General features: G+C 38.1%; 1 protein-coding gene across 7 annotated transcripts in view; it reads right to left on the reverse strand.

Annotated features, from left to right (window-relative positions):
- The window catches only part of AIG1 (androgen induced 1), a 272,338-nt gene that overhangs the window by 9,637 nt on the left and 236,941 nt on the right, over positions 1-25,760 (reverse strand). For 2 of the 7 annotated variants that reach the window (XM_059177374.1, XM_059177379.1), the window contains exon 5: positions 3,738-3,813. The exons of the other annotated variants lie outside the window; for them this stretch is intronic. In XM_059177374.1, the coding sequence (XP_059033357.1) occupies positions 3,738-3,813 (76 nt within the window). The remainder of the gene's footprint in view (positions 1-3,737; positions 3,814-25,760) is intronic. 7 annotated transcript variants of the gene reach the window in all.

Raw genomic sequence — 25,760 nt, forward strand, 5'->3', positions numbered from 1 at the left:
AAGCCTTTTACCAAAAGAGGAAGGAGAACTAGTCAAGATTTTTCCTTCTTAAAAGGCTGAAGGATTTGTGAGAATCAGCAGAAATTAAATTGTTAGAACTACCCTGTTGGATTCTGATGCATCATATTCTGTTTGTCTATAAATTAGAGGCAGTTTTAGCTTCCTAATCTTTTCTTCACTGGTATAAAGAGTACTGTGTGCTCATCAAGTGATTTATTAATTTCCACTGAGATAATAGGCAATTCTCCAAAAACGTAACACCGAAAAGCTACAATTGATTTTGCAAATCAACTTATAAAATTATAATCTGACTCACTGTAAAACTGTTTCCTCAATTAGGCAAATTAGGAGCCATTTGAATTATGAATGCTAATTGTGTTTTTTCTACCTGTTCCTGTCTTTCTACTTGTTTCTGGTAGAATGAAACTGTCACTAGCAGCTTTTGGTAAGGTGTCTAATGCAGGCCTCTGCTCCTCTGATGTTGTTTGTGATGCACTGTTAGTTTGTATGCAGCCATCTCAAACTATTGACCAGATATAACAACCACAACCGCATCCCCTTTATCTAAAGATGACTCCTAAATTTATATCTCCAGTCTTGACCTCTTCCTGATCTCCAAAGTTCTATACCCTGGTGCAAATTGCACATCTCCCATGGGAGGATGCATCTCCAACCCAACACTTCCATGATGACATCATCATCCTTGTATCCTAATTCCTGCATGACTGCCCCCAACCCCACCCATGCATCTCCCACATCCTTCCCTTCTCACATCAATGGTTGCTGCATTACTGCAGTAGTAGCTTGGAACAGAATATGTGGAGTCATCTTTGACTTTTCCTTTCTCACAACTCACATCCAACCCACCCTTAAATCCCATTGGCTCTATTTTCCAAATATACCCAAGACATCTATCTGTCATTGCCATCACTACTATCTGGGTTCAAGCCTTCACCACCTCTCACTAGAACTCCTGCAAGAGCTTCCTGTGGCTTTGCATTTACATTTGCTATAGTCTAGTCAATAGGCTATTCTCATTAGAGCAGTCAGATTGATCTGGTCTAAATGGAAATCAGGATGTGCCACTATTTTGCTCAGAACTTCTGCTTCCCCTCTTGTTAGAGTAAGAGCCAGAGACCCCCAGTGGTTCTTCAAGGCCCTACATAGGCTTGCTGGGCACTCTACTTACTTTTCTTCTCCTCTTCTTTTCTTGCTCACCCACTCCAGCCACATTGACTCCTTGGCCTTCCTTAAGAACACTGAGCACTCTATATTTGTTCCCGTGTCTTGAACATTACTCCTTATCCCGATCTCCCCTATAGTATTCCCAGCGTTCCCTTGTGTCCTTCTGGATTTTGCTTTAAGGACACCTTCTCAATTAGGTCTTCCCAGGCCACTGCATCTAAAAGTTGCTACCTTTATCCTGAAACTTCCTATTCTCCATCCCTTTATTTTTCTCCCCAGCCAGTTAATATACTGTATTTATTTTTACTGATCTGTTTATTGTCTGTCCAACAAGCATAACAGATTTTTTATCTGTTAGGTTTATCGCTAGATTCTGTGGCTCTTGGAGCAATATCTGGCACACAGATTGTGCTCAATAATTGTTGAACTAATAACTGAATAAAGAAATATAAAAAACAACAGCATTTGTTTATTAAGCCTTTACTATATGACAGGCACTTTGCCAACAACTTAAAAAAAAAAGTCTCAACCCTACTCTCCTCCCCAATCCCTATGTTCTTTTTTAAAGATTTCTTTTCAGTGTTCCAGAATTCATCGTTTATGCACCACACCCAGTGCTCCATGCAATACGTGGTCTCCATAATACCCATAACCAGGCTCACCTCCACCCCTTTCCCCTCCAAAACCATCAGTTTGTTTCTCAGAGTTCACAGTCTCTCCTGGTTCATCTCCCTCTCCAAATTCCCCCAACTTACTTCTCCTCTTCATCTTCCAATGTCTTCCGTGTTATTCCTTATGCTCCACAAGTAAGTGAAACCATATGATAATTGACTCTCTCTGCTTGACTTCACTCAGCATAATCTCTTCAAGTCCCTTCCATGTTGATACAAAAGTTGGGTATTCCTCCTTTCTGATGGAGCCATAATACTCCATAGTATATATGGGCCATATTTTCTTTATCCTGTGCTCTTTTCTGTAGAGAAAATATTCTCAGTTTTGTAGGCCATATGCTCTCTGTCACAACTCTCAACTTTGCTATTTAGTGCAAAAGTAGCTATAGATAAAAGAGTGTGGTTGTGTTCCAATAAAACAGTGGAAATGTAAAATTCTCAGGGCAGGGTGGTGGATAGCTACTCTGAGTACGGGGTTTTACTAGCATATGTAATCCCCTTCACTATTCAGCAACCCTATGAAGTATGATTATCCCTATTTCACAGATAAGGAGCTGAGACTGAACTAAAGAACTTGTCTAAAAATTGGCAAAGCTGGAAAAGCAATGCACAACTGATTTCTTTTCTGCTGTATGGTCTTGCTTCCCTAAGCAAGGAATTTAACAGAATCTCCAAAAATGGAGTGAAGTTTTTTTTTTTTTTTTTAGTTTTCTTGACTATATCTCAGATATAGAAGTCCTGTTATGTATGTGGGTTTCACTGGATTGGTGTGAATGATGCACCCACTTGTCCTAACAAGTTGTGCTTTTGCCATTTGTTTCCTTGATACAATCAGGGCTCAATTCCCTGCACAAAAATGACTCATAGCCTTGCTCATCTATCTGTGGAGAGTTCCCAGTTCTTGGTTGACTTCCATGTCTATCTTGTTAATGCCTTTCTGTCTTAGTGCCCGAATAGCTTATTCTTAAGGTAATGACACCAATTTTAATTTTAGCCTAAAAAATGGATAATTATGTGGTGTGTGTGTATGTGTGTGTGTGCACGCATACACAAAAATATGCAGATATTTTAGTATCATATGACTTCTAGGATTGTCTATTATTAAATATACCTCCATTTTAATTCAGTTGAATGTGCAATTTAAAAATAATATTTATTAATGCCTCCTATCTAATTACTACATAACACAGATTAAAAAAAATACTTTATTTATCTATTTGTCAGAGAGAGAGAGAGAGAGAGAGCACAAGAAGGGAGAGGTGCAGACAGAGGGAGAGGCAGATGCATGATTCCCACTGAGTAGGGAGCCCAATGTAGGACTCGACTCCAGGATCCTGAAATCATGGACCTGAACTGAAGGCAGACACTTAACCGACTGAGCCACCCAGGTGTCTCTTGACACAGATATCTTTTATTAAAGCACAACCAAAAAGTTTCCATCAACTTCATAAATACTGTTCTGTATGTCTTCTCTTCAAAGGCAAACTTCTCCAGGGAATCTGTACTCATTGACTCTATATCTATACTTTGCAATCATTCCTCCCACAACAGTCTGGCTTCTAGTCTTGATACTCCACCAAAACAAAGCAGCTCTTTGACGTCAATTTCTCCTGGTTTTCTTCCTACCACTTTGGTCACTCTTTTTGGTTCTCTTTTTAAGTTCACCCTCCACCACCCACCACTAAACATTGGATTTCCTTAGGGTTTGGTTTTTAAGCTTTCTTCTCATATTGTACATTCTCGGATAATGAGTTCATTTATGTTCACTGCTTCATGTCTAAAACCTATACATGGAAATTTCACAAATCTATGTCTTAGTCCAGACCTCTCCTTTGTTTCAGAGAAGTTTATAAAACAGTGCTCAATACACCTTAAACATACCTCAAAATCCATATATGTACAGCCAAAGTCATGCTCTTCTCCCTCAAACCTGGTCCTCCTCTGATATTCCTTATCCCTGTGAATGGTATTACTAGTCATTCAGTTTTGCAGCTCAAATCTGGGAGTCATCTTTACTACTTTTCTCTCTTGCATCACATATATTTAATCTATTATCTTGTTCTGTCAAGGTTATCTCACACACCTCTCCAATGTTTTTCCCCCCATCTCCATCACCTTAATTTGTGTTATGATCATCTCTGTTTGGAGTAATGTAATAGTTTCTAGTTGTCCTGACATCTACTATTGTCTCCTTCTGATTCATCCTTGCAATTGCCAGAATAATCTTTTCAAACCAGAAATCTAAACACATTATATCCCTGCTTCAAACATGTCAATGGCCTCTCATTCCTTTTTTGTTAAAGACCTAATTTTTTTTAAAGTGACCCTGAGATCACAACCCTGAAATTAAGATAAAGAGTCTGGATATTTAACCAACTAAGCCACCCAGGTGCCCCCAAAGACCTACATTTTTAACAAAGTCTAGAGTGTTCATCATAGACTGGCATCTATCTGTTTCATACTCCCTCTCATACCTGGCTCTTACTCTGACTTTCATTTGGTTCCTTGATTTTACCATATTTCTTCCTGCCATGTAGATTTTTACATGTTCCTCTTTCTGCCTATGCTTTTAGCTCTCTATCCCTTAGACTCCTTAGACTCATTAGGTTATATTTCTCCTTTATATCTTAGCTCAACTATTATAACTTACCAGTCATCACTTAGGAAAATTTTCCCTGATCTACTAGGTTAGGTCAGATTTTCATAAACTCCTTATGAGTCATGAATCTATTCTATAAGCTCTTCTTTTATTAGCACTTAAATTTGAATTATATCTTTATTGGAATATGTTTCTTCCCATCTAGAGTACTAGAGTATCTAAATTCTGTGAGGTGAGGGACTGTTTTTACTTCTCCTTTAAAAAACTTTTTTTTTTTTTTTTAAGAGAGTGAGAGGGCAAGGAGGGGCAGAGGGAGAGAGAGAATCTTAAGCAGACTCCATGCTCAGTGTGACCCTGACATGGGGCTTGATCTCACACCCTGAGATTGCAACCTGAGCCAAAATCAATAGCCAGATGCTTAGCCAACTTTAACCAACTGAGCCATACAGATGCCCTTATTTTTACTTCACACTGTGTCATCAGCATTTAGTCTGTTTGCCATCTAGTAGAAGAATGAATGAATGAATGAATGAATGAATGAATGAGTAGCATTTAAGCTGTATTAGGAAGGATAAGTAAGAGTTAGGTGAACAAAAATGGGAGGCAAGAACTTTCTAGCCAAATGGAATAACATGTTAAAAGACCTGAAAAAAAGGGAGAGCTCCCAGATATACAAGAAGAAAACATTTTTGTTGAGATCAATGGAGAGAGGGTATGAGGGAGCAAATAGACACCAAACTGTAGGTGGGTTTTTAAGCCATAGTAAGGATTATAGACTGTATTCTTCTGTGGACAACAGAAAGTCTTTGAAAGGTTTCAAATAAAAGTGAAACAGATCAGTTGACCTGGAAACCCATTATATCAGAGTTGCTGGTAGCCAAGATTGGAATGATAGCACTGGGACTGAAAATTAGTGGGTAGATTTAAGAAATATTTAGACCAGCATCTATCAAATTGTGGGTCATAAACAGTAGCATGCTGGAGATGGTCAAGAGAGCTGATTGTTGGATCTTTGGGATGTTTACAAGCTCTTCAGTTGGTAGCTTAACTTCACCCAGTAGAAAATATCAGAAAACTTTACATAAAATGATGACAAAAATTGTTTTATGAAACTTGTGTTTCACTTGTGGGGTGTGTGTGTGTGTGTGTGTGTGTGCATGCACATGCATGCTGGCATGATGCAATAGATGTCTCTTTCACTGAAGGTAAAATACATTTAAAAGAAACTGATTTAGAAAATAGAATTAAGAGAACTTGGTGATTGACTGGATTTAGGCAGTGAGGGAACTGAGATGAGTTAAGATTGAATCATAGATTCCTGGCTTGATTAACTGGGTGGAGAGTGCTGCCATTTCCTGAGATAGGGAAAACCTTAAGGGAGCCCGTTTGAGAGGATGATGAGTTCAGTTTGGACATGTTGAGTTCGAAGTGTCTGTAAGTGATCCAAGGGGAGATTTCCTGAAGGCAATTACATGGGTTTGGACTGTAGAGAAAGAACTGATGTAGCAATACAGATATAGGATTCCTTGGCCAAAATATGGTGGTTGGAGCCATCAGAACAAATTGAAATCACCCAGGTAGAGTGTAAGAGCTGAGAGGTCCATGAGAGAGACCTAGAAAAGATCTAAGGGTTAGTTTGAGGAGAATGAAGAAGCTAAGAAGCAGACCAAAATAAATAAATAAATAGAAATGAGCTAGTGACAAGAAAGGAAGACAGAGAAGTATAGTGTTGCAGGCAGGGGATAAGTGGGAAAAGAATAGACTAGACAACATCTAGTAGCATAGTATATTTGAGAATTGAGAATATTAGAAAACTAAATTCCCTCCTACAAAGTAGAAGCAAGAAAATTTTCAGATTCTAAGTGGTATGTGTCTCCTTCAAATCTCTTTTGGATTTTGACAGGGTATACATGATAAATAGTGAGTAAAGAAAAATTGCCCTTGTTAAGCTTAGTAGTTCTTACGCCACCTAGCCAAATTTCATCCCATCACATAAATCATGAGTTGTGCTGATCACTGGAGCCCTTGAGGAGATGTAGGGAGGAAGACATATCATCTTCCCTTTTCTGCCTCTGTCACCCTTATTTATCCTGGATAGACATACATACTTACCTATCTTATCACTGATGATCTTTCAATTCTTAAGATTAGTTTATTTAAAAGGCTTTAAAAATTGCTTTGTTATTCACATTTAGTTAAGGAGCTAGGATATTCAACAGCTGGGCTACTACTCATAAGACGCATAGGATGCAGACTCATGCAATAACAGCTAATGGCTAATGTCACTGAATTCTCAGTAACAGGCACTGCACTGAAAGTTCTACATGAGAGACTCTTTGGGAAAGGTCTTATATTATTACCATTTTGCAGATAAGGACACTGAAGCCCTGAGAGGTTCAGTAAGTGAAGAAGCAGGGATACACACCTCAGCAGTCTGGGTCTCAGCCTATGGTCTGGCCTCCTTCAGAGCTCTGAAGAATAGAAAGCGATGGATAGGAACAGGGTTCTGGACAGATTTTAATGTGCTCAGAATAAAAAAGTGATCCAAGTATGGAATCTCTGTGTAGAATTTTTGTTTTTCCCCACTGACTATAAAAGTTATGCAAAATGTGTGAGATAGAGAAATATTGCAAAATGTAAGATCAATCAGTTTTGGTGAAGTTTTAACACGAGAGTGAGTCTCTTATAAATTAACTCAAGGGTCAGATTTTGCAACTTCCTGAGAGGGAAGGAAAACCACTGCAAGGATAAAATAATAAACACTTCCTTCAGAAAAGGCATTGACTTAGGTCTTAAGAAAGAGTCACATCGTATGTGGATTTAGCCTACTGAAATTTACTACACTGCTTGGCAGGCAGAGAGCATGTACTCCAAGGTGGGGCAAGATAAGGGATGTGCATTGATCAGCTTCCTGACCAGTGGGTCTCTATATGTCTTCCATGGTATTTCCAACCTGATGCTTTTGAAAGACTTGCCAAGGCCAATTTTAACTTTTGGTTCAAAATGCTGACTTTAGACGTGGCCCTCTTTTTAGATCTAATAATCTCAATTTAGGGCAATATAAAGGCACCTTGGACCATCTCCTGACTATTGATTGCAATCAATAGTCTGATTATAGATTGCAATCAATCTAGGAGATTGGTTCTTGCTACACTTTTGAGAATCTAGAATTCTGTTGGAGTTTTCTGGAGGTTGCGTACTCATTCATTTATTCAACAAACTCTTCTTGAATCCTTTCTGTGTGCCAGTTGGAATAAGCAGCAGTAAGGATGCGATGGTGTGCCATTGAGGAGATCATGGTGGAGAAGGCTGCCAAGATTCCCACTGTAATGGCCGCAGGCCCCAGGAATATGACAAAAGATATCTGCGTAGGTGGGAACAGGGCTCTGGAAACAGGTCTCAAAAAGTTTTCTATGGTGATGTGTACAGTAATGCTAGAGAATTAGTGCATCAATTCATAGGCAAATACCACATGGAGGGATCCCATTTGAAGCAGTGCTAAAATATCCTCTAGCTCAGTTATAGGGATAATTTTAGAAGTTACAGATAAAATTACATAACTCTTCATTTACTGTGGATTTAATAGAGTATTCTTCAAGATAATCTTAGGATATAATCATAATATACAATTTATCGTGTCTTTCTAATTTTCTCATTGGAGTTAACCCAAACTGACATCAGTTGGAGGTATCTAGACATGAGGCCAGCTTTATGTATGTACACCTAATGCAGTCGCATGTGGTCTCTGACTCAGAAGGACCCTACATTTGACCTAATACTCTGCTTCCTTACCTTAAAATTCCTAATCATTTTTTAATCAGGGGCTCCAAATTTTTATTTTGCACTGTGCTCCACAAATTATGGAGCTGGTGCTATCGGGTAGCTTTACCATTTATACTTTGGATCATCTTACAGGTTATCCACATAGTAATTCGGTCACCCTGAATATTATTTAACTTTAGAAGCCTCAAGTTTCTCTCTGCTAAAGGAGTATAAAGAATACTGCCTATCTTAGAGATCGACTCAGAAGATGACATAAAGTTATTAGCAGAGTCAACTTAGGTTAGATAAAAAAAAAAAAAAACAAGCAAACAAAACAAACAAAATCTTCCCACTGCTTCCCCATATGCAGAAATACATATTTTTTTCTCTACTCATATACACAAAGATATTTTCAAGGTTACAAGTCCCTCCGCCCATCCCTGGGGAAAAAGACAAATTGTGCATACCTCCCAGAATGAATTCCTGTAATGAGATAATGAAGAAATGTGTTTTCTTCCTGATTCTAAATCACAAATATCAGAGTAATTTATCCACACAGGCAGGCCAATAGTCTACTTCAGAATATTTTCTCCCAACACATTTCCTGGCACGTATCTAAAAAGTGGTTTCAAATGATTTGCTTCTTTTGAATCCTGCTTTCTATAGCCTACCTGATCTTATGGTGATATTTCCCCCAGAGAGCTCGATTCGAATTTCCCTAGTAAAATTCATGACTGATTTTGCTTAACTTCAATCATTTGGACCTTCTTAAAGTATATGGATGCAAAACATCAGGTTGACACATTGAATGTTGTAGGAAACATATGTTCTTTCTAGAAAGAGGTGGGGAATGTGGACAGCAAGGGATTCTCCTAACCCGAACAATCATCAGAGTTGGCTGTGGTAGTGGGAAATGCATGCGCTTAAACTGCTAGCTCTGGAAAGGGAAGAGGAGCACCTAAATCCCACATACGAAAATCACAATTATCCATATTTTGTAGAAATGATCTCTAGTGTCTCTCTAGCACATTTAGTGCTTCTCCTTCTAGTAGATTCTTATTTTTAGGACTGTAGTGTTCTCATTATCACTGCCACGATTATATCTTCCTTGATCCTGCCATCTTTAACTACCAACCTTTCTCTTTTTCTAATTGCCAATCTCCTTAAATAAATAGCAAATTTCTAGACATCTCTTGAGCTCTTGCTTTGTGCCAGTGTCCGGTCTCAAATTGCAGTGAGGCCATCTCTGTACTGTTTGTCGCATCTGTCCTCTTTGTGCTTCTTCCATAACTGTTAAATGTTTCTTTTTTTCATTCAATAAATATGAACAGTGTCTAGAATGTGTCAGGCACATAAATATCACAGTATGTAAAGTAGTAGTCCTGCCCTTGTGACAAGATTTCCAGTATGATTGAAATACAGACACTGTAGTACATTATGCCCTCGCTAGTGCAAGGGAAGGGTGGGGGTGTCAGTTATTATTTTTCCAAGCTGAGTAGTAGTGTTCATTTTTCAATTTCATTTTAATTTTTATCAAAATTATACCATCAGAATCTCTAGATAGTTTATATTAAAAGGCAAAAAGTCAATGCCATACCCAACTTAGTCTCCTTCAGATACCCTGTCCAGATTCCCCAGAGGAAGCCATATTCATCAATTTTAGTTGTTTCTTTAGATTTTATATTTCTTAAAAATTGCCATATAATGCCAATATTCTTGATTTATCAACTTTATATAGTATCTTCTGATTCCTAACATGAAAGATATGGGTTCAGCCACCTCACAACCCTTCCCCTCTTTTTTTATCTTTTATCCATAAATTTTTTGATATTATATTTGGGTAGGCTAAATCAGTCCTTTGTATTTACTTTTCTCATGTTTTTGTTATTGTATCCAAAAACTTTACCAAACCCAAATTCCTTGTTTTCTTCTGGAAGTTTATATAACACTGAACTTGACAGTTTGGGTTATGATGCATTTTGAGTTAATTTTTGTGAAAGGTATAAGGTTTGTATCCAGATTGACTGTTTTTTTCATATGGACTTTCAATTGTTCCAGTACCATTTTTAAAAATTTATCCTTTATTCATTGAATTGCCTTTGCTCCTTTGTCAAATATCAGTAGACTATTTTTATGAATCAATTTCTAGGCTCTCTATTCTGTTCTAATTATATCTATTCTTTTGCCAGGACCACATTGTCTTGAGTACTGTAGCTTTATAGTAAGTCTTAATAGTAGTATCAGTTCTCCCATTTTTTCTTTTCTTCAACACTGAGTTGTCTATTCTATGTCCTTTGCCTTTTAACATAAACTTTAGAATTGGTTTGTCAAGATCCACGAAATAACTTGCTGGGATTTTGATTGGACTTGTTGAATCTATAGATCAAGCTGATAAAAATTAGCATTTTAACAATATTGGGTTTCTTAATCCATGAATATAGATAGATTCACTGTCCACTTACCTCTTATTTCTTTCATCAGAGTTTTATAGTTTTTGCATATAGATCTTGTACATGTTTGTTAGATTTATATCTAAGTATTTTATTTTTTTTGCGCTATTGTAAATTTTATTGTTTTCAATTCAGATACTCCCTGTAAATTGCTCGTATATAAAAAAATCAATTCCTTTTTGTATATGAACCTTGTATCCAGTGACTAATTAGTTCCAGGAGGTTTGGTTTTTGTTTTGTTTTGTTTTCTGTTTTTTTTTTTTTTTTTTTTTTTTTTGGTTAATTCTCTGGAATTGTCTTCATAGATAATCATGTGATCTGTGAATAAAGACAGCTTTATTCTTTCCTTTTAATTTGTATAAAAATTTTACTTTCCTTTCTTGTCTTATTGCAGTGGTTAGAACGTTCCATATGATATTGAATAGAAATGGTGAGAGAAGACATCCTTGCCTTGTTCTCAGTCTTAAGGATAAAATATCCAATTTTTTTTTTTTTTTTTTACCATTAAGTATGATGTTAGCTGTAGTTTTTCAAATAGATGTTCTTTACCAATTTGAGGAAGTTCTTCCCTACTCATACTTTGCTGAATTTTCTTTTCTTTTCTTTTTAAGATTTTATTTATTTATTTGAGAAAGAGAGAACATGCGTGAGAGTAGAGAGGGGGCCAAGGGAGAGGGAGAAGCAGCCTCCCTGCTGAGCAGGGAGCCTGATGCAGGGCTCAATCCCAGAACCCTGGGATCTTGACCTGAGCCAAAGGTAGACATTTAATCCACTGAGCCACCAAAGAACCCCAAGTCTTCTTCTTTTTCAAAAAAATCACAAATGGGGGGCGCCTGGGTAGCTCAGTGGGTTAAAGCCTCTGTCTTCAGCTCAGGTCATGATCCCAGAGTCCTGGGATCAAGCCTGGCATCGGGCTCTCTGCTCAGCAGGGAGCCTGCTTCCTCCTCTCTCTGACTGCCTCTCTGCCTACTTGTGATCTGTCTGTCAAATAAATAAAATTTTTAAAAAAATCATGAATGGGTGTTGGACTTTGTCAAATTACTTCTCTGCATCTATTAATATGGTCATATAATTTTTCTTCTTCAGCCTATTGATGGGATGATTATACTAATTGAAGTTTGAATGTTGACTGGCTTTGCGTACCTTGAAAACATTCCACTTGGTCTTGGTCGATAAGTTTTTTTAAAAGATTTTATTCATTTATTTAATAGAAGGAACAGGGAGAGAGGGAACACAAGCAGGGGTAGTGGGAGAGGGAGGAGCAGGCTTCCCACTGAGCAGGGAGCCCGATGCAGAGCTCTATCCCAGGACCCTGGGATCATGACCTGAGCTGAAGGCAGACACTTAACAACTGAGCCACCCAGGCACCCCGATAATTTTTTAAATACATTGTTGGATTGGATATGCTAATTTTAAGGGGGGCTGTTACTTTATATCTCATTTTCTTTTTTTTTTTTGAATTTTTTATTCAAGTTTTTTATTCAAGTTTTATTCAAGTTTCAGGGATAGAATCTAGTGATTCATCAGTTACATATAATACTCAGTGCTCATTACATCAAGTGCCCTCTTTAATGCCCATTACCCAATTATGACACCCCCCCACCCACCTCCCTTCCAGCAACCATACTTGTTTCCTATAGTTAAGAGTGTCTTATGGTTTTCCTCCCTCTTTGTTTTTTCTTATGTTATTTTTCCTTTCCTTCCCCTATATTCATCATTTTGTTTCTTAAATTCCACATATGAGTGAAATCATATGGTATTTGTCTTTCTCTGACTGACTTATTTCACTAAGCATTCTACCTTCTAGTTCCATCCATGTCATTACAAATGGCAAGAATTCATTCTTTTTGATAGATGAGTAATAGTCCAGTCAGTGTGTGTGTGTGTGTGTGTACACACACACATGCATATACATACTACATCTTCTTTATTCATTCAACTGTCAATGAACATCTGGGCTCGTTCCATAGTTTGGTTATTGTGGACATTGTTGCTGTATACATTGGGGAGCATGTGCCAATTTGAAGTGCTATTTTGGTATCCTTTGGATAAATATCTAGCAGTATAATTGCTGGGTTGTAGGGTAGTTCTATTTTTAACTTTTTGCAAATCTCCACACTGTTTTCCAGAGTGGCTGCACCTCTTTGCATTCACACCAACAGTATAAGAGAGTTCTTTGCCCACATCCTCACCAACATCTGTTGTTTCTTGAGTTGTTAATGTTTAGGCATTCTGACTGGTGTGAGGTGGTATCTCATTCTAGTTTTGATTTGTATTTCCCTAGTGCTGAGTGATGTTGGGCATTTTTTCATGTGTCTGTTATCCATGTGCTTGTCTTCTTTGGGGAAATGTCTGTTCATGTCTTATGCCCATTTTTAAAAATTTATTTATTTATTTATTTGACAGAGATCACAAGTAGGCAGAGAGGCAGGCAGAGAGGGAAGGGGGAAGCAGGCTCCCTGCTGAGCAGAGAGCCCGATGTGGGGATGGATCCCAGGACCCTGAGATCATGACCTGAGCCGAAGACAGAGACTTTAACCCACTGAGCCACCCAGGCGGCCCCTTCTGCCCCTTTCTTGAGTGGAGTATTTTTGTTTTTTGGGTATTGAGTTTGACCAGTTCTTTATAGATCTGGGTACTAGCCCTTTATCTGATGTCATTTGCAAATACCTTCTCCCATTCTGTAGGTTGCCTTTTAGTTTTGTTGATTGTTTCCTTTGCTGTGCAAAAGTTTTCATTTTGATGAAATACCAACAGTTCACTTTTACTTTTGTTTCTTTTGCCTCTGGAGATGTGTCTAGCAAGAAGTTGTTGCAGCTGCAGCCAGAGGTTGCTGCCTTTGTTCTCGAGAACTCCTTTGTTCTCACATTTAGGTCTTTCATCCATTTTGAGTCTATTTTTGTTTATGGTTTAAGAAAGTGATCCAGTTTCATTTGTCTGCATGTGGCTGTATGATTTTTCCCAACACCATTTGTTTAAGAAACTTTTTTTGTTTGGATATTCTTTCCTGCTTTGTCAAAGATTGGTTGGCCAGAGAGTTGAGTGTCTGTTTCTGGGTTCTCTGTTCTGTCCCATTGATCTATGGATCTATCTTTTTGTGCCAGTACCATACTGTTTTTTTTTTTTTTTCCAAGATTTTATTTATTTATTTGACAGAGAGAGAGTTCAAAAGTAGACAGAGAGGCAGGCAGAGAGAGAGGGGGAAGCAGGCTCCCCACTGAACAGGGAGCCCCATGCAGGACTCAATCCCAGGACCCTGAGATCATGACCTGAGCTGAAGGTAGAAGCTTAAAACACTGAACCACCCAGGTGCCCCCAGTACCATACTGTCTTGGTGATTACAGCTTTGAGATACAGCTTGAAGTCTGGAATTGTGATCCCTTCAGCTTTGGTTTTCCTTTTCAACATTCTTTTGGTATTCAGGGTCTTTAGTGGTTCCTCACGAATTTTAGAATTGTTTGTTTCAGCTTTGTGCAAAATGCTGATGGTATTTTGATAGGTTACATGGAATGTGTAGATTGCTTTAGGTGGCATACACATTTTAACGACCCTTGTTCTTCCAACCCATGGACATGGAATATTTTTTCATTTCTTTGTGTCTTCCTCAATTTCTTTCATAAGAGTTCTATAGTTCTCAGAATATGGATCTTTTACCTCTTTGGTTAGGTTTATTCCTAGGTATCTTATGGTTTTTGGTGCAACTGTAAATAGGATTGATTCCCTGATTTCTCTTTCTGCTACTTCATTGTTAGTGTACAGAAATGCAACAGACTTCTGTGCATTGATTTTATATCCTGCCACTTTGCTGAATTCCTATATGAGTTCCAGCAATTTTTTTTTTTTTTGTGGACTCTTGAGTTTTCTACAGAGTATCATGTTTTCTGTGAAGAATGGAAGTTTGATTTCTCCTTTGACAATTTGAATGCTTTTTATCTCTTTTTGTCTGATTGCTAAGGTTAGGACTTGCAGTAATTATGTTGAATAACAGTGGTGAGAGTGGACAACCCCATCGTGTTCCCGACCTTATGAGAAAAGCTCTCAGTTTTTTTCCCCTTGAAGATGGTATTTGCTGTGAGTCTTTCATATATGGCTTTTATGACATTAAGGTGTATTCCCTTTATTCTTACATGTTGGAGGGTTTTTGTCAAGAAAGATGCTGTATTATGTTAAATGCTTTTGAGAAGATCATATGGTTCTTATCCTTCTTTTATTAATGTGTTGTATCAGTTGATTGATTTGTGGATGTTGAACCACCCCTGCAGCCCAGGAATAAATCCCATGTTGTGGTGAATAATCCTTTTAAAGTACTATTGGCTCCTATTAGCTAGCAACTTGGTGAGATTTTTGCTTCCAGGTTTATTAGGTGTATTGGTCAGTAATTCTCTTTTTTAGTGGGATATTTGTCTGGTTTTAGGACCAAACCCCAAATGTTTTTGCTGACCTCATAGAATGAGTTTAGAAGTTTACTTTCCATTTCTTTCTTTCCTTCTTTTTTTTTTTTTTTTTTTTTTTTTTTGAACAGTTTCAGAAGAATAGGTATTAATTCTTCTTTAAAGGTTTGGTAGGATTCTCCTGGGAAGACGTCTATCTGACCTTGGATTCTTGTTTGTTATGAAATTTTTGATTACTGATTCTATTTCTTTGCTTGTTATGGGTCTATTCAGGTTTTCTATTTCTTTCTGTTACAGCTTTGGTAGTTTATATGTTTCAAGGGATTTTTCTGTTTCTTCCACATTGCCTAATGTGTTGGCATTTAATCATCCATAATATTCTCTTATAATTATTTGTATTTCTGTGGTGTTGGTTGTGATCTCTCCTCTTTCATTCATCATTTTATTTATTTGGGTCCTTTCTCTTATCTTTTGATAAGTATGACTAGGGGTTGATCAATTTTATTAATCCTTTCAAAGAACCAGATCCTAGTGATCTTCCATTTTTTTAATTAACTTCTATAACATTGATTTTTTTAAATAAACATAAAATGTATTTTTATCCCCAGGGGTACAGTTCTGTGAATTGCCAGTTTTACACATTTCACAGCACTCATCATAGCACATACCCTCCCCAATGTCCATATCCCTACCACACTCTCTCGTCCCCTCTCCCCCCAGCAACTCTCACTCTTTTTTTGGAGATTGAATCTTTTATGGTTTGTCTCCCTCCCAATCCCACCTTCTTTCATTTTTTCTTTTCCTACGCCCCAAACCTCCCACATTGCATCTCTACTTCCTCATATCAGGGAGATCATATAATAGTTGTCTTTCTTCGATTGACTTATTTCACTAAGCATAATACCCTCTAGTTCCATACATGTTGCAAATGGCAAGATTTCATTTATTTTGATGACTGCATAATATTCCATTGTATATATATGCCACCTCTTCTTTATCCATTCATCTGTTGATGGACATCTAGGTTCTTTCCATAGTTTGGCTATCATGGACATGGCTGCTATAAACATTCAGGTGCGCGTGCCCCTTCGGAGCACCACGTTTGTATCTTTAGGATATATACCCAGTAGTGCAATCGCTGGGTCATAGGGTAGCTCTATTTTCAGTTTTTGAGGAACCTCTACACTGTTTTCCAGAGTGGTTGCACTAGCTTGCATTCCCACCAGCAGTGTAGGAGAGTTCCTCTCTCTCCGCATCCTTGCCTGCATCTGTCATTTCTTAACTTGTTAATTTTAGCCATTCTGACAGGCATGAGGTGGTATCTTGTTGTAGTTTTGATTTGTATTTCCCTGATGCCGAATGATGTGGAGCATTTTTTCATGTGTCTGTTGGCCATCTGGATGTCTTCTTTGCAGAAATGTCTGTTCATGTCCTCTGCCTATTTCTTGATTGGGTTGTTTGTTCTTTGGGTGTTGAGTTTGCTAAGCTCTTTATAGATTTTGGATACTAGCCATTTATCTGATGTGTTGTTTGCAAATATCCTTTCCCATTCCGTCAGTTTTCTTTTGGTTTTGTTGACTGTTTCCTTTGCTGTGCAAAAGCTTTTGATCTTGATGAAATCCCAATAGTTCATTTTTGCCCTTGCTTCCCTTGCCTTTGGCAATGTTCCTAGGAAGAAGTTGCTGCTGTTGAGGTCAAAGAAGTTGCTGCCTGTGTTCTCCTCAAGGATTTTGATGGATTCCATTCTCATATTGAGTTCCTTCATCCATTTTGGGTCTATTTTTGTGTGTGGTGTAAGGGAATAGTCCAATTTCATTTTTCTGCATGTGGCTGTCCAATTTTCCCAGCACCATTTATTGAAAAGGCTGTCTTTTTTTTCATTGGACATTCCTTCCTGTTTTGTCGAAGATTAGTTGACCATAGAGTTGAGGGTCTATTTCTGGGCTCTCTATTCTGTTCCATTGATCTTTGTGTCTGTTTTTGTGCCAGTACCATACTGTCTTGACTATGATAGCTTTGTAATAGAGCTTGAAGTCCGGAATTGTGATGCCACCAACTTTGGCTTTCTTTTTCAATATTCTTTTGGCTATTCAAGGTCTTTTCTGGTTCCCTATAAATTTTAGGATTTTTTGTTCTATTTCTTTGAAAAAAAAAATGGATGGGATTTTGATAGGAATTGCCTTAAATGTGTAGATTGCTTCAGGTAGAATAGACATTTTCACAATATTTATTCTTCCAATCCAGGAGCATGGAACTTTTTTCCATTTCTTTGTGTCTTCCTCAATTTCTTTCATGAGTACTTTATAGTTTTCTGAATATAGATTCTGTGCCTCTTTGGTTAGGTTTATTCCTAGGTATCTTATGGTTTTGGTTGCAATTGTAAATGGGACTGACTCCTTAATTTCTCTTTCTTCTTCTGTCTTGTTTTTAGTATAAAGAAATGCAACTGATTTCTGTGCACTGACACTATACTGAATTCCTGCACAAGTTCTAGCAGTTTTGGAGTGGAGCCTTTTGGGTTTTCCACATATAGTATCATATCATCTGCAAAGAGTGATAGTTTGACTTCTTCTTTGCCGATTTGGATGCCTTTAATTTCTTTTTGTTGTCTGATTGCTGAGGCTAGGACTTCTAGTACTATGTTGAACAGCAGTTGTGACATCCTTGCAGTGTTCCTGACCTTAGCGGAAAAGCTTTCAGTTTTTCTCCATTGAGAACATTTGCAGTGGGTTTTTCACAGATGGCTTTGATAATATTGAGTTGTGTGCCCTCTATCCCTATACTTTGAAGAATTTAAATCAGGAAGGGCTGCTGCACTTTTTCAAATGCTTTTTCAGCATCTATTGAGAGTATCATATGGTTCTTATTCTTTCTTTTATTAATGTATTGTATCACATTGATTGATTTGTGGATGTTGAACCAAACTTGCAGCCCTGGAATAAATCCCACTTGGTCGTGGTGAATAATGCTTTTAATGTACTGTTGGATCCTATTGGCCAGTGTTTTGGTGAGAATTTTCGCATCTGTGTTCATCAAGGATATTGGTTTGTAATTCTCTTTTTTGATGGGATCCTTGCCTGGTTTTGGGATCAAGGTGATGCTGGCCTCATAAAATGAGTTTGGAAGTTTTCCTTCCATTTCTATTTTTTGGAACAGTTTCAGGAGGACAGGAATTAATTCTTCTTTAAATGTTTGGTAGAATTTCCCTGGGAAGCTGTCTGGCCCTGGACTTTGTTTGTTTGGAGATTTTTGATGACTGTTTCAATCTCCTTACTGGTTATGGGTCTGTTCGGATTTTCTATTTCTTCCTGGTTCAGTTGAGGTAGTTTATATTTCTCTAGAAATGTATCCATTTCTTACAGATTGTCAAATATGTTGGCTAGAGGTGCTCATAGTATGTTCTTGTAATTGTTTGTATTTCTTTGGTGTTGGTTGTGATCTCTCCTCTTTCATTTATGATTTTATTTATTTGGGTCCTTTCTCTTTTCTTTTTTAAGTTTGGCCAGGGGTTTGTCAATCTTATTAATTCTTTCAAAGAATCAGCTCCTAGTTTCGTTGATTTGTTCTATTTTTTTTTTTTTTTTGGTTTCTATTTCATTGATTTCTGCTCTGATCTTTATGATTTATTTTCTCCTGCTGGGTTTAGGCTTTCTTTGTTGTTCTTTCTCCAGCTCCTTTAGGTGTAGGGTTAGGTTGTGTATTTGAGACCTTTCTTGTTTCTTGAGAAAGGCTTGTACCACTACATATTTTCCTTTCAGGACTGCCTTTGCTGTGTCCCACAGATTTTGAACCGTTGTATTTTCATTATCATTTGTTTCCATGAATTTTTTCAATTCTTTAATTTCCTGGTTGACCCATTCATTTTTCAGAAGGATGATGTTTAGTGTCCATGTATTTGGGTTCTTTCCAAATTTCCTCTTGTGATTGAGTTCTAGCTTCAGAGCATTGTGATCTGAAAATATGCAGGGAATGATCCTAATCTTTTGATACCAGTTGAGACCTGATTTATGTCCCAGGATGTGGTCTATTCTGGAGAATGTTCCATGTGCAGTAGAGAAGAATGTGTATTCTGTTATTTTGGGATGGAATGTTCTGAATATATCTGTGATGTCCATCTGGTTCAATGTGTCATTTAAGGCCTTTATTTCCTTGTTGACCTTTTGCTTAGATGATCTGTCCATTTCAGTGAGGGGAGTGTTAAAGTCTCCTACTATTATTGTATTTTTGTCGATGTATTTTTTTGATTTTGTTATTAATTGGTTTATATAGTTGGTTGCTCCCATGTTAGGGGCATAGATATTTAAAATTGTTAGGTCTTCTTGTTGGGACAGACCCTTTGAGTATGATATATGTCCTTTCTCATCACTTATTATAGTCTTTGGCTTAAAATCTAATTGATCTGTTAAGGACTGCCACCCCAGCTTTCTTCTGATGTCCATTATCATGGTACATTGTTTTCTACCCCTCACTTTAAATCTGGAGGTGTCTTTGGGTCTAAAATGAGTTTCTTGTAGGTAGCATATTGATGGTTTTTTTTTTTTTTATCTATTCTGATATCCTGTGTCTTTGATTGGTGGCTTTTAGGCCATTAACATTCAGCGTAACTATTGAGAGATATGAATTTAGTGCCATTGAATTGCCTGTAAGGTGACTGTTACTGTATATTGTCTCTGTTTCTTTCCGATCTACTACTTTTAGGGTCTCTCTTTGCTTAGAGGACCCCTTCCAATATTTCTTGTAGAGCTGGTTTGGTGTTTGAAAATTCTTTCAGTTTTTGTTTGTCTTGGAAGCTTTTTATCTCTCCTTCTATTTTCAGTGATAGCCTAGCTGGATGTAGTATTCTTGGCTGCATGTTTTTCTCGTTTAGTGCTCTGAATATATCATGCCAGTTCTTTGTGGCCTGCCAGGTCTCTGTGGATAAGTCTGCTGCCAATCTAATGTTTTTACCCTTGTATGTTACAGACTTCTTTTCCCAGGCTGCTTTCAGGATTTTCTCTTTGTCGCTAAGACTTGTAAATTTTACTATCAGGTGACAGGGTGTGGACCTATTTTATTGATTTTGAGGGGCGTTCTTTGCATCTCCTGGATTTTGATGTTTGTTCTCTTTGCCATATCAGGGAAATTCTCTACAAGAATTCTCTCCAATATACCTTCTGCTCCCCTCTCTCTTTCTTCTTCTTCTGGAATCCCAATTATTCTAATGTTGTGTCATCTTATGGTGTCACTTATCTCTTGAATTCTCCTCATGGTCCAGTATTTGTGTGTATCTCTTTTGCTCAGCTTCTTTATTCTCTGTCAGTTGGTCTTCTATGTCCCTAATCCTTTCTTCTGCCTCATTTATCCTAGTAGTGAGAGCTTCCATTTTTTTTGCACCTCATTAATAGATTTTTTTATTTCAACTTGGTTAAATTTTAGTTCTTTTATTTCTTCAGAAAGGGCTTTTATCTCTCCTGAGAGGGTTTCTCTAATATCTTCCATGCGTTTTCGAGCCTGGCTAGAAACTTGATAATCGTCATTCTGAACTCTAAATCTGTCATATTAGCAATGTCTGTATTGATTAGGTCCCCAGCCTTTGGTACTGCCTCTTGTTCTTTTTATTTTTTTTGTGGTGAGGTTTTATGCCTTGTCATTTTGTCCAGATCAGATTTGCTTTCTCCTCCTCTGGAATTCCGCTGTTCTCCTTAGTGAGTGAAGTTGGTCTTGGCTGGATTTCTTGTTGATCTTCTGGGGGAGGGGCCTGTTGTAGTGATTCTCAAGTGTCTTTGCCCCAGGCGGAATTGCACTGTCCTTACCAGGGGCCGGGCTAAGTAATCCACTCTGGTTTTCTTTCAGGAGCTTTTGTTCCCTGAGCACTTTCTGTAGAGTTCCGGAGGATGGGAATGAAGATGGTGGCCTCCCAGAGGAGCTGAGAGCTCGGGGTCCCTCTCCTCAGTGCATCTTCAGAGAAAAGTGCCCAACTGCCCCTTTCTCCCTGGCCTCTGGTCATGCTTGGAAGAAAGTGCCCAATCGCTTTTGTCTCCCTGGCCTCTCTGGTCACACTCCAAGCTCACCCAGCTGGGACTGGTTCAAGGTAACCCCGAGCTGAGAGCTCTCTACTAGGCATTGTTGTTGTAGCCAGCTTCCCAGCTCTAATACTTGTGAGCTCTGTGACTCTCAGACACCCCTGGTCCTTCTGGGACCTCATGGGACTTGGGGTTATGCTGACCCTATGTGGGCTTCCCCCCGGTTTAGCCTCTGGAGTGATATCCCTCCGTGGAGCAGGCCTTTAAAAGTCCTGATTTTGTGCTCCATTGATCCGCCACTTGCTGGGAGCCACCCCCTCCCCCCATGGTCTATCTTTCTGCCCGTTTGGATTCACTTCCCCGCAGGTCCTACCTTTCAGAAAGTGATTGATTTTCTGTTTCTAGAATTGTTGCTCTTCTTCTCTTTGATTTCCTGTTGGATTTGTAGGTGTTCGCAATGGTTAGATAAGCTATCTAGCTGATCCCCTGCTACCTTATGTCGTCTCAGCCTATTACTTCTCCGCCATCTTGATTTTTCCCCGTATAACATTGATTTCTGCTCTAATCTTTATTATTTCTCTTCTCCTGCTGGGTTTAGGCTTTGTTTGCTGTTATATTTCTAGCTCTTTTAGATATAAGGTAAGGTTGTGTATTTGGGGCTTTTCTTGTTTCTAAACTTTTTTTTTTATATTTTATTTATTTATCAGAAAGAGAGAGGGGGAGAGAGCGAGCACAGGCAGACAGAATGGCAGGCAGAGGCAGAGGGAGAAGCAGGCTCCCTGCCGAGCAAGGAGCCCGATGTGGGACTCGATCCCAGGACGCTGGGATCATGATCCAAGCCGAAGACAGCTGCCCAACCAACTGAGCCACCCAGGCGTCCCGCTTTTCTTGTTTCTTGAGGAAGGCCTGCATTGCTATATACTTTCCTTTTAGGACCTATTTTTGCTGCATCCCAAAGATTTTGAACTGTTGGGTTTTTATTTTCATTTGCTTCCATGTATTTTAAAATTCTTTAATTTTCTGATTGACTCATTCATTCTTTAGTAAGATATTGTTTAACCTCCATGTATTTGTGGTCCTTCCAAATTTTTCCTTGTGGTTGAATTTGAGTTTCATAGAATTGTGGTCTGAAACTATGCATGGTATGATGGCAATCTTTTTGTACCAGTTGAGTCCTGATTTGTGATGCACTATACGATATACATCTGGAGTGTATTCTTTGTGCACTCTAAAAGAATGTGTATTCTGTTACTTTTGGATGAAATACCCTGGATATATCTGTTCAGTCCATCTGGTCCAGTGTGTCATTGAAAGCCTTTGTTTCCTTGATCTTCTACTTATATGGTCTGTCTTTTGCTGTGAATGTGGTGTTAAAATCTCCTACTATTATTGTATTATAACCAATGAATTTCTTTAATTTTATTATTAATTGATTTATAAATTTTGCTGCTCCCAAATTAGGTACATAAATATTTACAATTGTTAGATCTTCTTGTTGAGTACACCACTTTATTATGATATAATGTCCTTCCTCATCTCTTATTACAGTCTTTGGTTTGAAATCTAGTTTGTATGATATAATGATGGCTACTCCAGCTTTTTTTTGATGTCCATTAGCATGATAAATGGTTCTCCACACCCTCACTTTCAATCTGAAGGTGTCTTTGGGTCTAAAATGAATCTCTTGTAAGCAGCATATTGATGGGGTCTTCTTCTTCTTTTTTTTAAAATCCATTCTGTTATCCTATATATTTTGATTGGTGCATTTAGTACATTTATATTCAGAGTAATTATTGAAATATATGAATTTAATGCCACTGTAAACTTGTAAACTTGTAAACTTTACACTGTAAAATTGTAAAGTTGCTGTTCCTATAGATATTCTCTGTTCTTTGTTACTTTTGGTCTCTCTCTCTCTGCTCAAATATTTCTCTTTAATATTTCTTGCAGAGCTGTTTTAGTGTTCATAAATTCCTTTAGTTTTTGTTTGTTTTGGTAACTCTTTATCTCTTTTTCTATTCTGAAGGACAGCTTGTCTGGATAAAGCTTTCTTGGCTGCATTCTTCTTTCCATTTAGCATGTTGAATATATCATGCCAGCCCTTTTTGGCCTGCCAGGTCTCTGTGGACAGGTCTGCTGCCAGTCTTATGTGTATACCCTTATAGGTTAAGGACCTCTTGTCCCAAGTGGCTTTCAGGATTTTCTCTTTATCTTATTATAGTGAATCTTTATAAATTCACTATAATATGCTGAGGTGTTGATCTATGCTTATTGATTTTGAGAAGAGTTCTCTGTACCTCTTGGACTTGAATGCCTGTTTCCTTCCTTGGATTAGAGAAGTTCTCAGCTATAATTTGTTCAAATAAGCCTTATTCCCCCTTTTCCTGTTCTTCTGGGACTCATATAATACAGATATTATTTTGCTTTATGGAATTGCTGAGTTCTCTAAAATCTACCTTCATGGTATAATAGTTTTCTTTCATTCTTCTTTTCAGTTTTATTATTTTCCATAATTTTATCTTCTATTTCATTTAGTCACACTTCTGTTTTGTTCATCTTGTTTTTATGGCCTCCCCTTGGTACTGCATCTTGGTTATAGCATTTTAAATTTCAGCCTGACCAGATTTTAGTTCTTTTATCTCCATAGTAACGGATTCTCTAGTGTCTTCTATATTTTTGTCAAGCCCAGCTAGTATTTTTATAATCATTTTTTAAAATTATAGTCCAGACATCTGACTTATGTCCTTATTGATTAAATCCCTGGCTGTGAGCACTACCTCCTGTTCTTTATTTTAGGGTGGATTTTTCCATCTTGTTATTTTGTCCAGAAAAGAAAGGAGGGAAAACAACAACAACAACAACAACAACAACAGAAGCTTCAGAAAGTGTATGCTGCATACACTCTGTTATTGAGTTTTGGCTACTTTTCCCCACTGGTCTGTTCTCTACAGTACCTCTTTGCTTGCAGTAGGGAGTATCTGGACCTATAACTAGGTATGCTTATTGACTTTTTGTTAAGATAAGCCTGGAGAAGGAAAAAAAAAAGCCTGATCCAAGACAAGAGAAATGGAAAAGGAATAAAAATGCAAACAGACAAACAAAAAAACCATAAGCTTGACTCTAAAGAATAAGAAAGAAGGAAAAAAGAGTAAGGAAAGAAGAAAAGAGGAAAAAAAAGATGTTTGATCTGAAAAATAAAAGGAAACCAACCAACCTACCAACAAATGAACAAAGAATTATAAGCCTGTCACCAAAAAAGAAAAAAAAAAAAGATAGAGAGAAAAGAAAAATAAATTAAATAAATTAAAAATAAGAAATAGAAAAATAAAAAATTTAAAAAGTTAAGAAGGAAAAAAAAAGAAAGAAAGAAAGAAAGAAAGAAAGAAAGAAAGAAAGAAAGAAAGGAAGCCTGGTCCCATTTTCACCAGAAGCTGACATTTTAGAACAATCTTTAACTTGGTACATGCGAGGTGCCTGTGTTGGTCTTCTGAAGAAGAGGCCTGCTGGGTTGGCTCACAATTTAACTTGTCCTTCCAGGTGCAGGGGGCACAAGATTTAGTGTAGGGCATTCTAGTCTCCACTGTGTCTCTCTCTGAAGTCTGACTATGCTAGTGGGTATTGTAGGGTGTGGTGGTGGAGGAGGAAGATGGCACACCTGGCCTTTTATCCTGGGGAGAGGAACACCTGGCTACCACTGTTTGGAGGCCCCCACAGAAAAGGGAACTGAATCCCAGGATTTTGTTATTTCCCTGCCCTTAACCTGTCTGTGCCCAGGCCATCTACAGGCTCAGCACCACAGATCTCCTGTATTTTATCTCCACCCAGAGGAGAGACTTGTGGTGCAACCAGCACCATACTGTCCCAGAAAAGCAGTTGCACAGTGTGTGTACAGAGGCTAGAGTTTATTGTGAAGTGCAGAAAAACTGCAACCAGGTTATCTGCCATCTGCATGAGATTATTCCCTACTCCAGTCTGTCCCAGAAAATCAGTTGCACAGAAGCTTGAATCTATTGTGGCAGACAGTAAAAACAGGGGCCAGGTTATCTGCAGTTTGCATGTGTCTCTGCTCTCTGCTCAGATTTGTCCCAGAAAAACAGCTACTAGGCATGCCCACAGTGGTTTAGGTCTAATGTGGCTCACAGCAAAAAGCTGCTACAAGGTTATCTGCACTCTGTGTACACCTTTCTCCCTGCTGTTGAGCACCCTACCCACTGTGCTCGCTCTTGCTTTTTTCCTGTCCGTGACTTTGCTCCATGAAAAGGGTCCCCCCTTCTTCATAGCTCTGTGGTTTTCCTCTCCCACAGTTCATGGCTCCAAACCTTGCATTTGCCACGTTCTCTCCCTCCAACTGTGCAGACTATTTTCTTAATCCTTAGCTTGTATTCCTAGTTGTTCAAAATAGTTCAATGCTGATCTGTGTTCAAGGGACAAGGCAAGCTCAGGGTCCTACTACTACCCCACCGTTTAGCTCCTCCCTGTTTTACTAATATTTTTGAGGATTTTTGCATCTATGTTCATGTGAGATACATGTCTGTAGGTTTCCTTTCTTGTAATGACTTTCTCTAGTTTTGATATTATGGTAATGTTGGCTTCATAGAATCAGATAGGAGGTGTTCTCTCTGCTACTATATTCTGACAAATATTGTGGAGACTTGGTATCATTTCTTCCTTAAATCTTTGGTAGAATTCTCCAGTGAAAC

Source organism: Mustela lutreola, chromosome 6 (genome assembly GCF_030435805.1).
Source record: "Mustela lutreola isolate mMusLut2 chromosome 6, mMusLut2.pri, whole genome shotgun sequence".
Lineage (NCBI taxonomy): Eukaryota > Metazoa > Chordata > Mammalia > Carnivora > Mustelidae > Mustela > Mustela lutreola.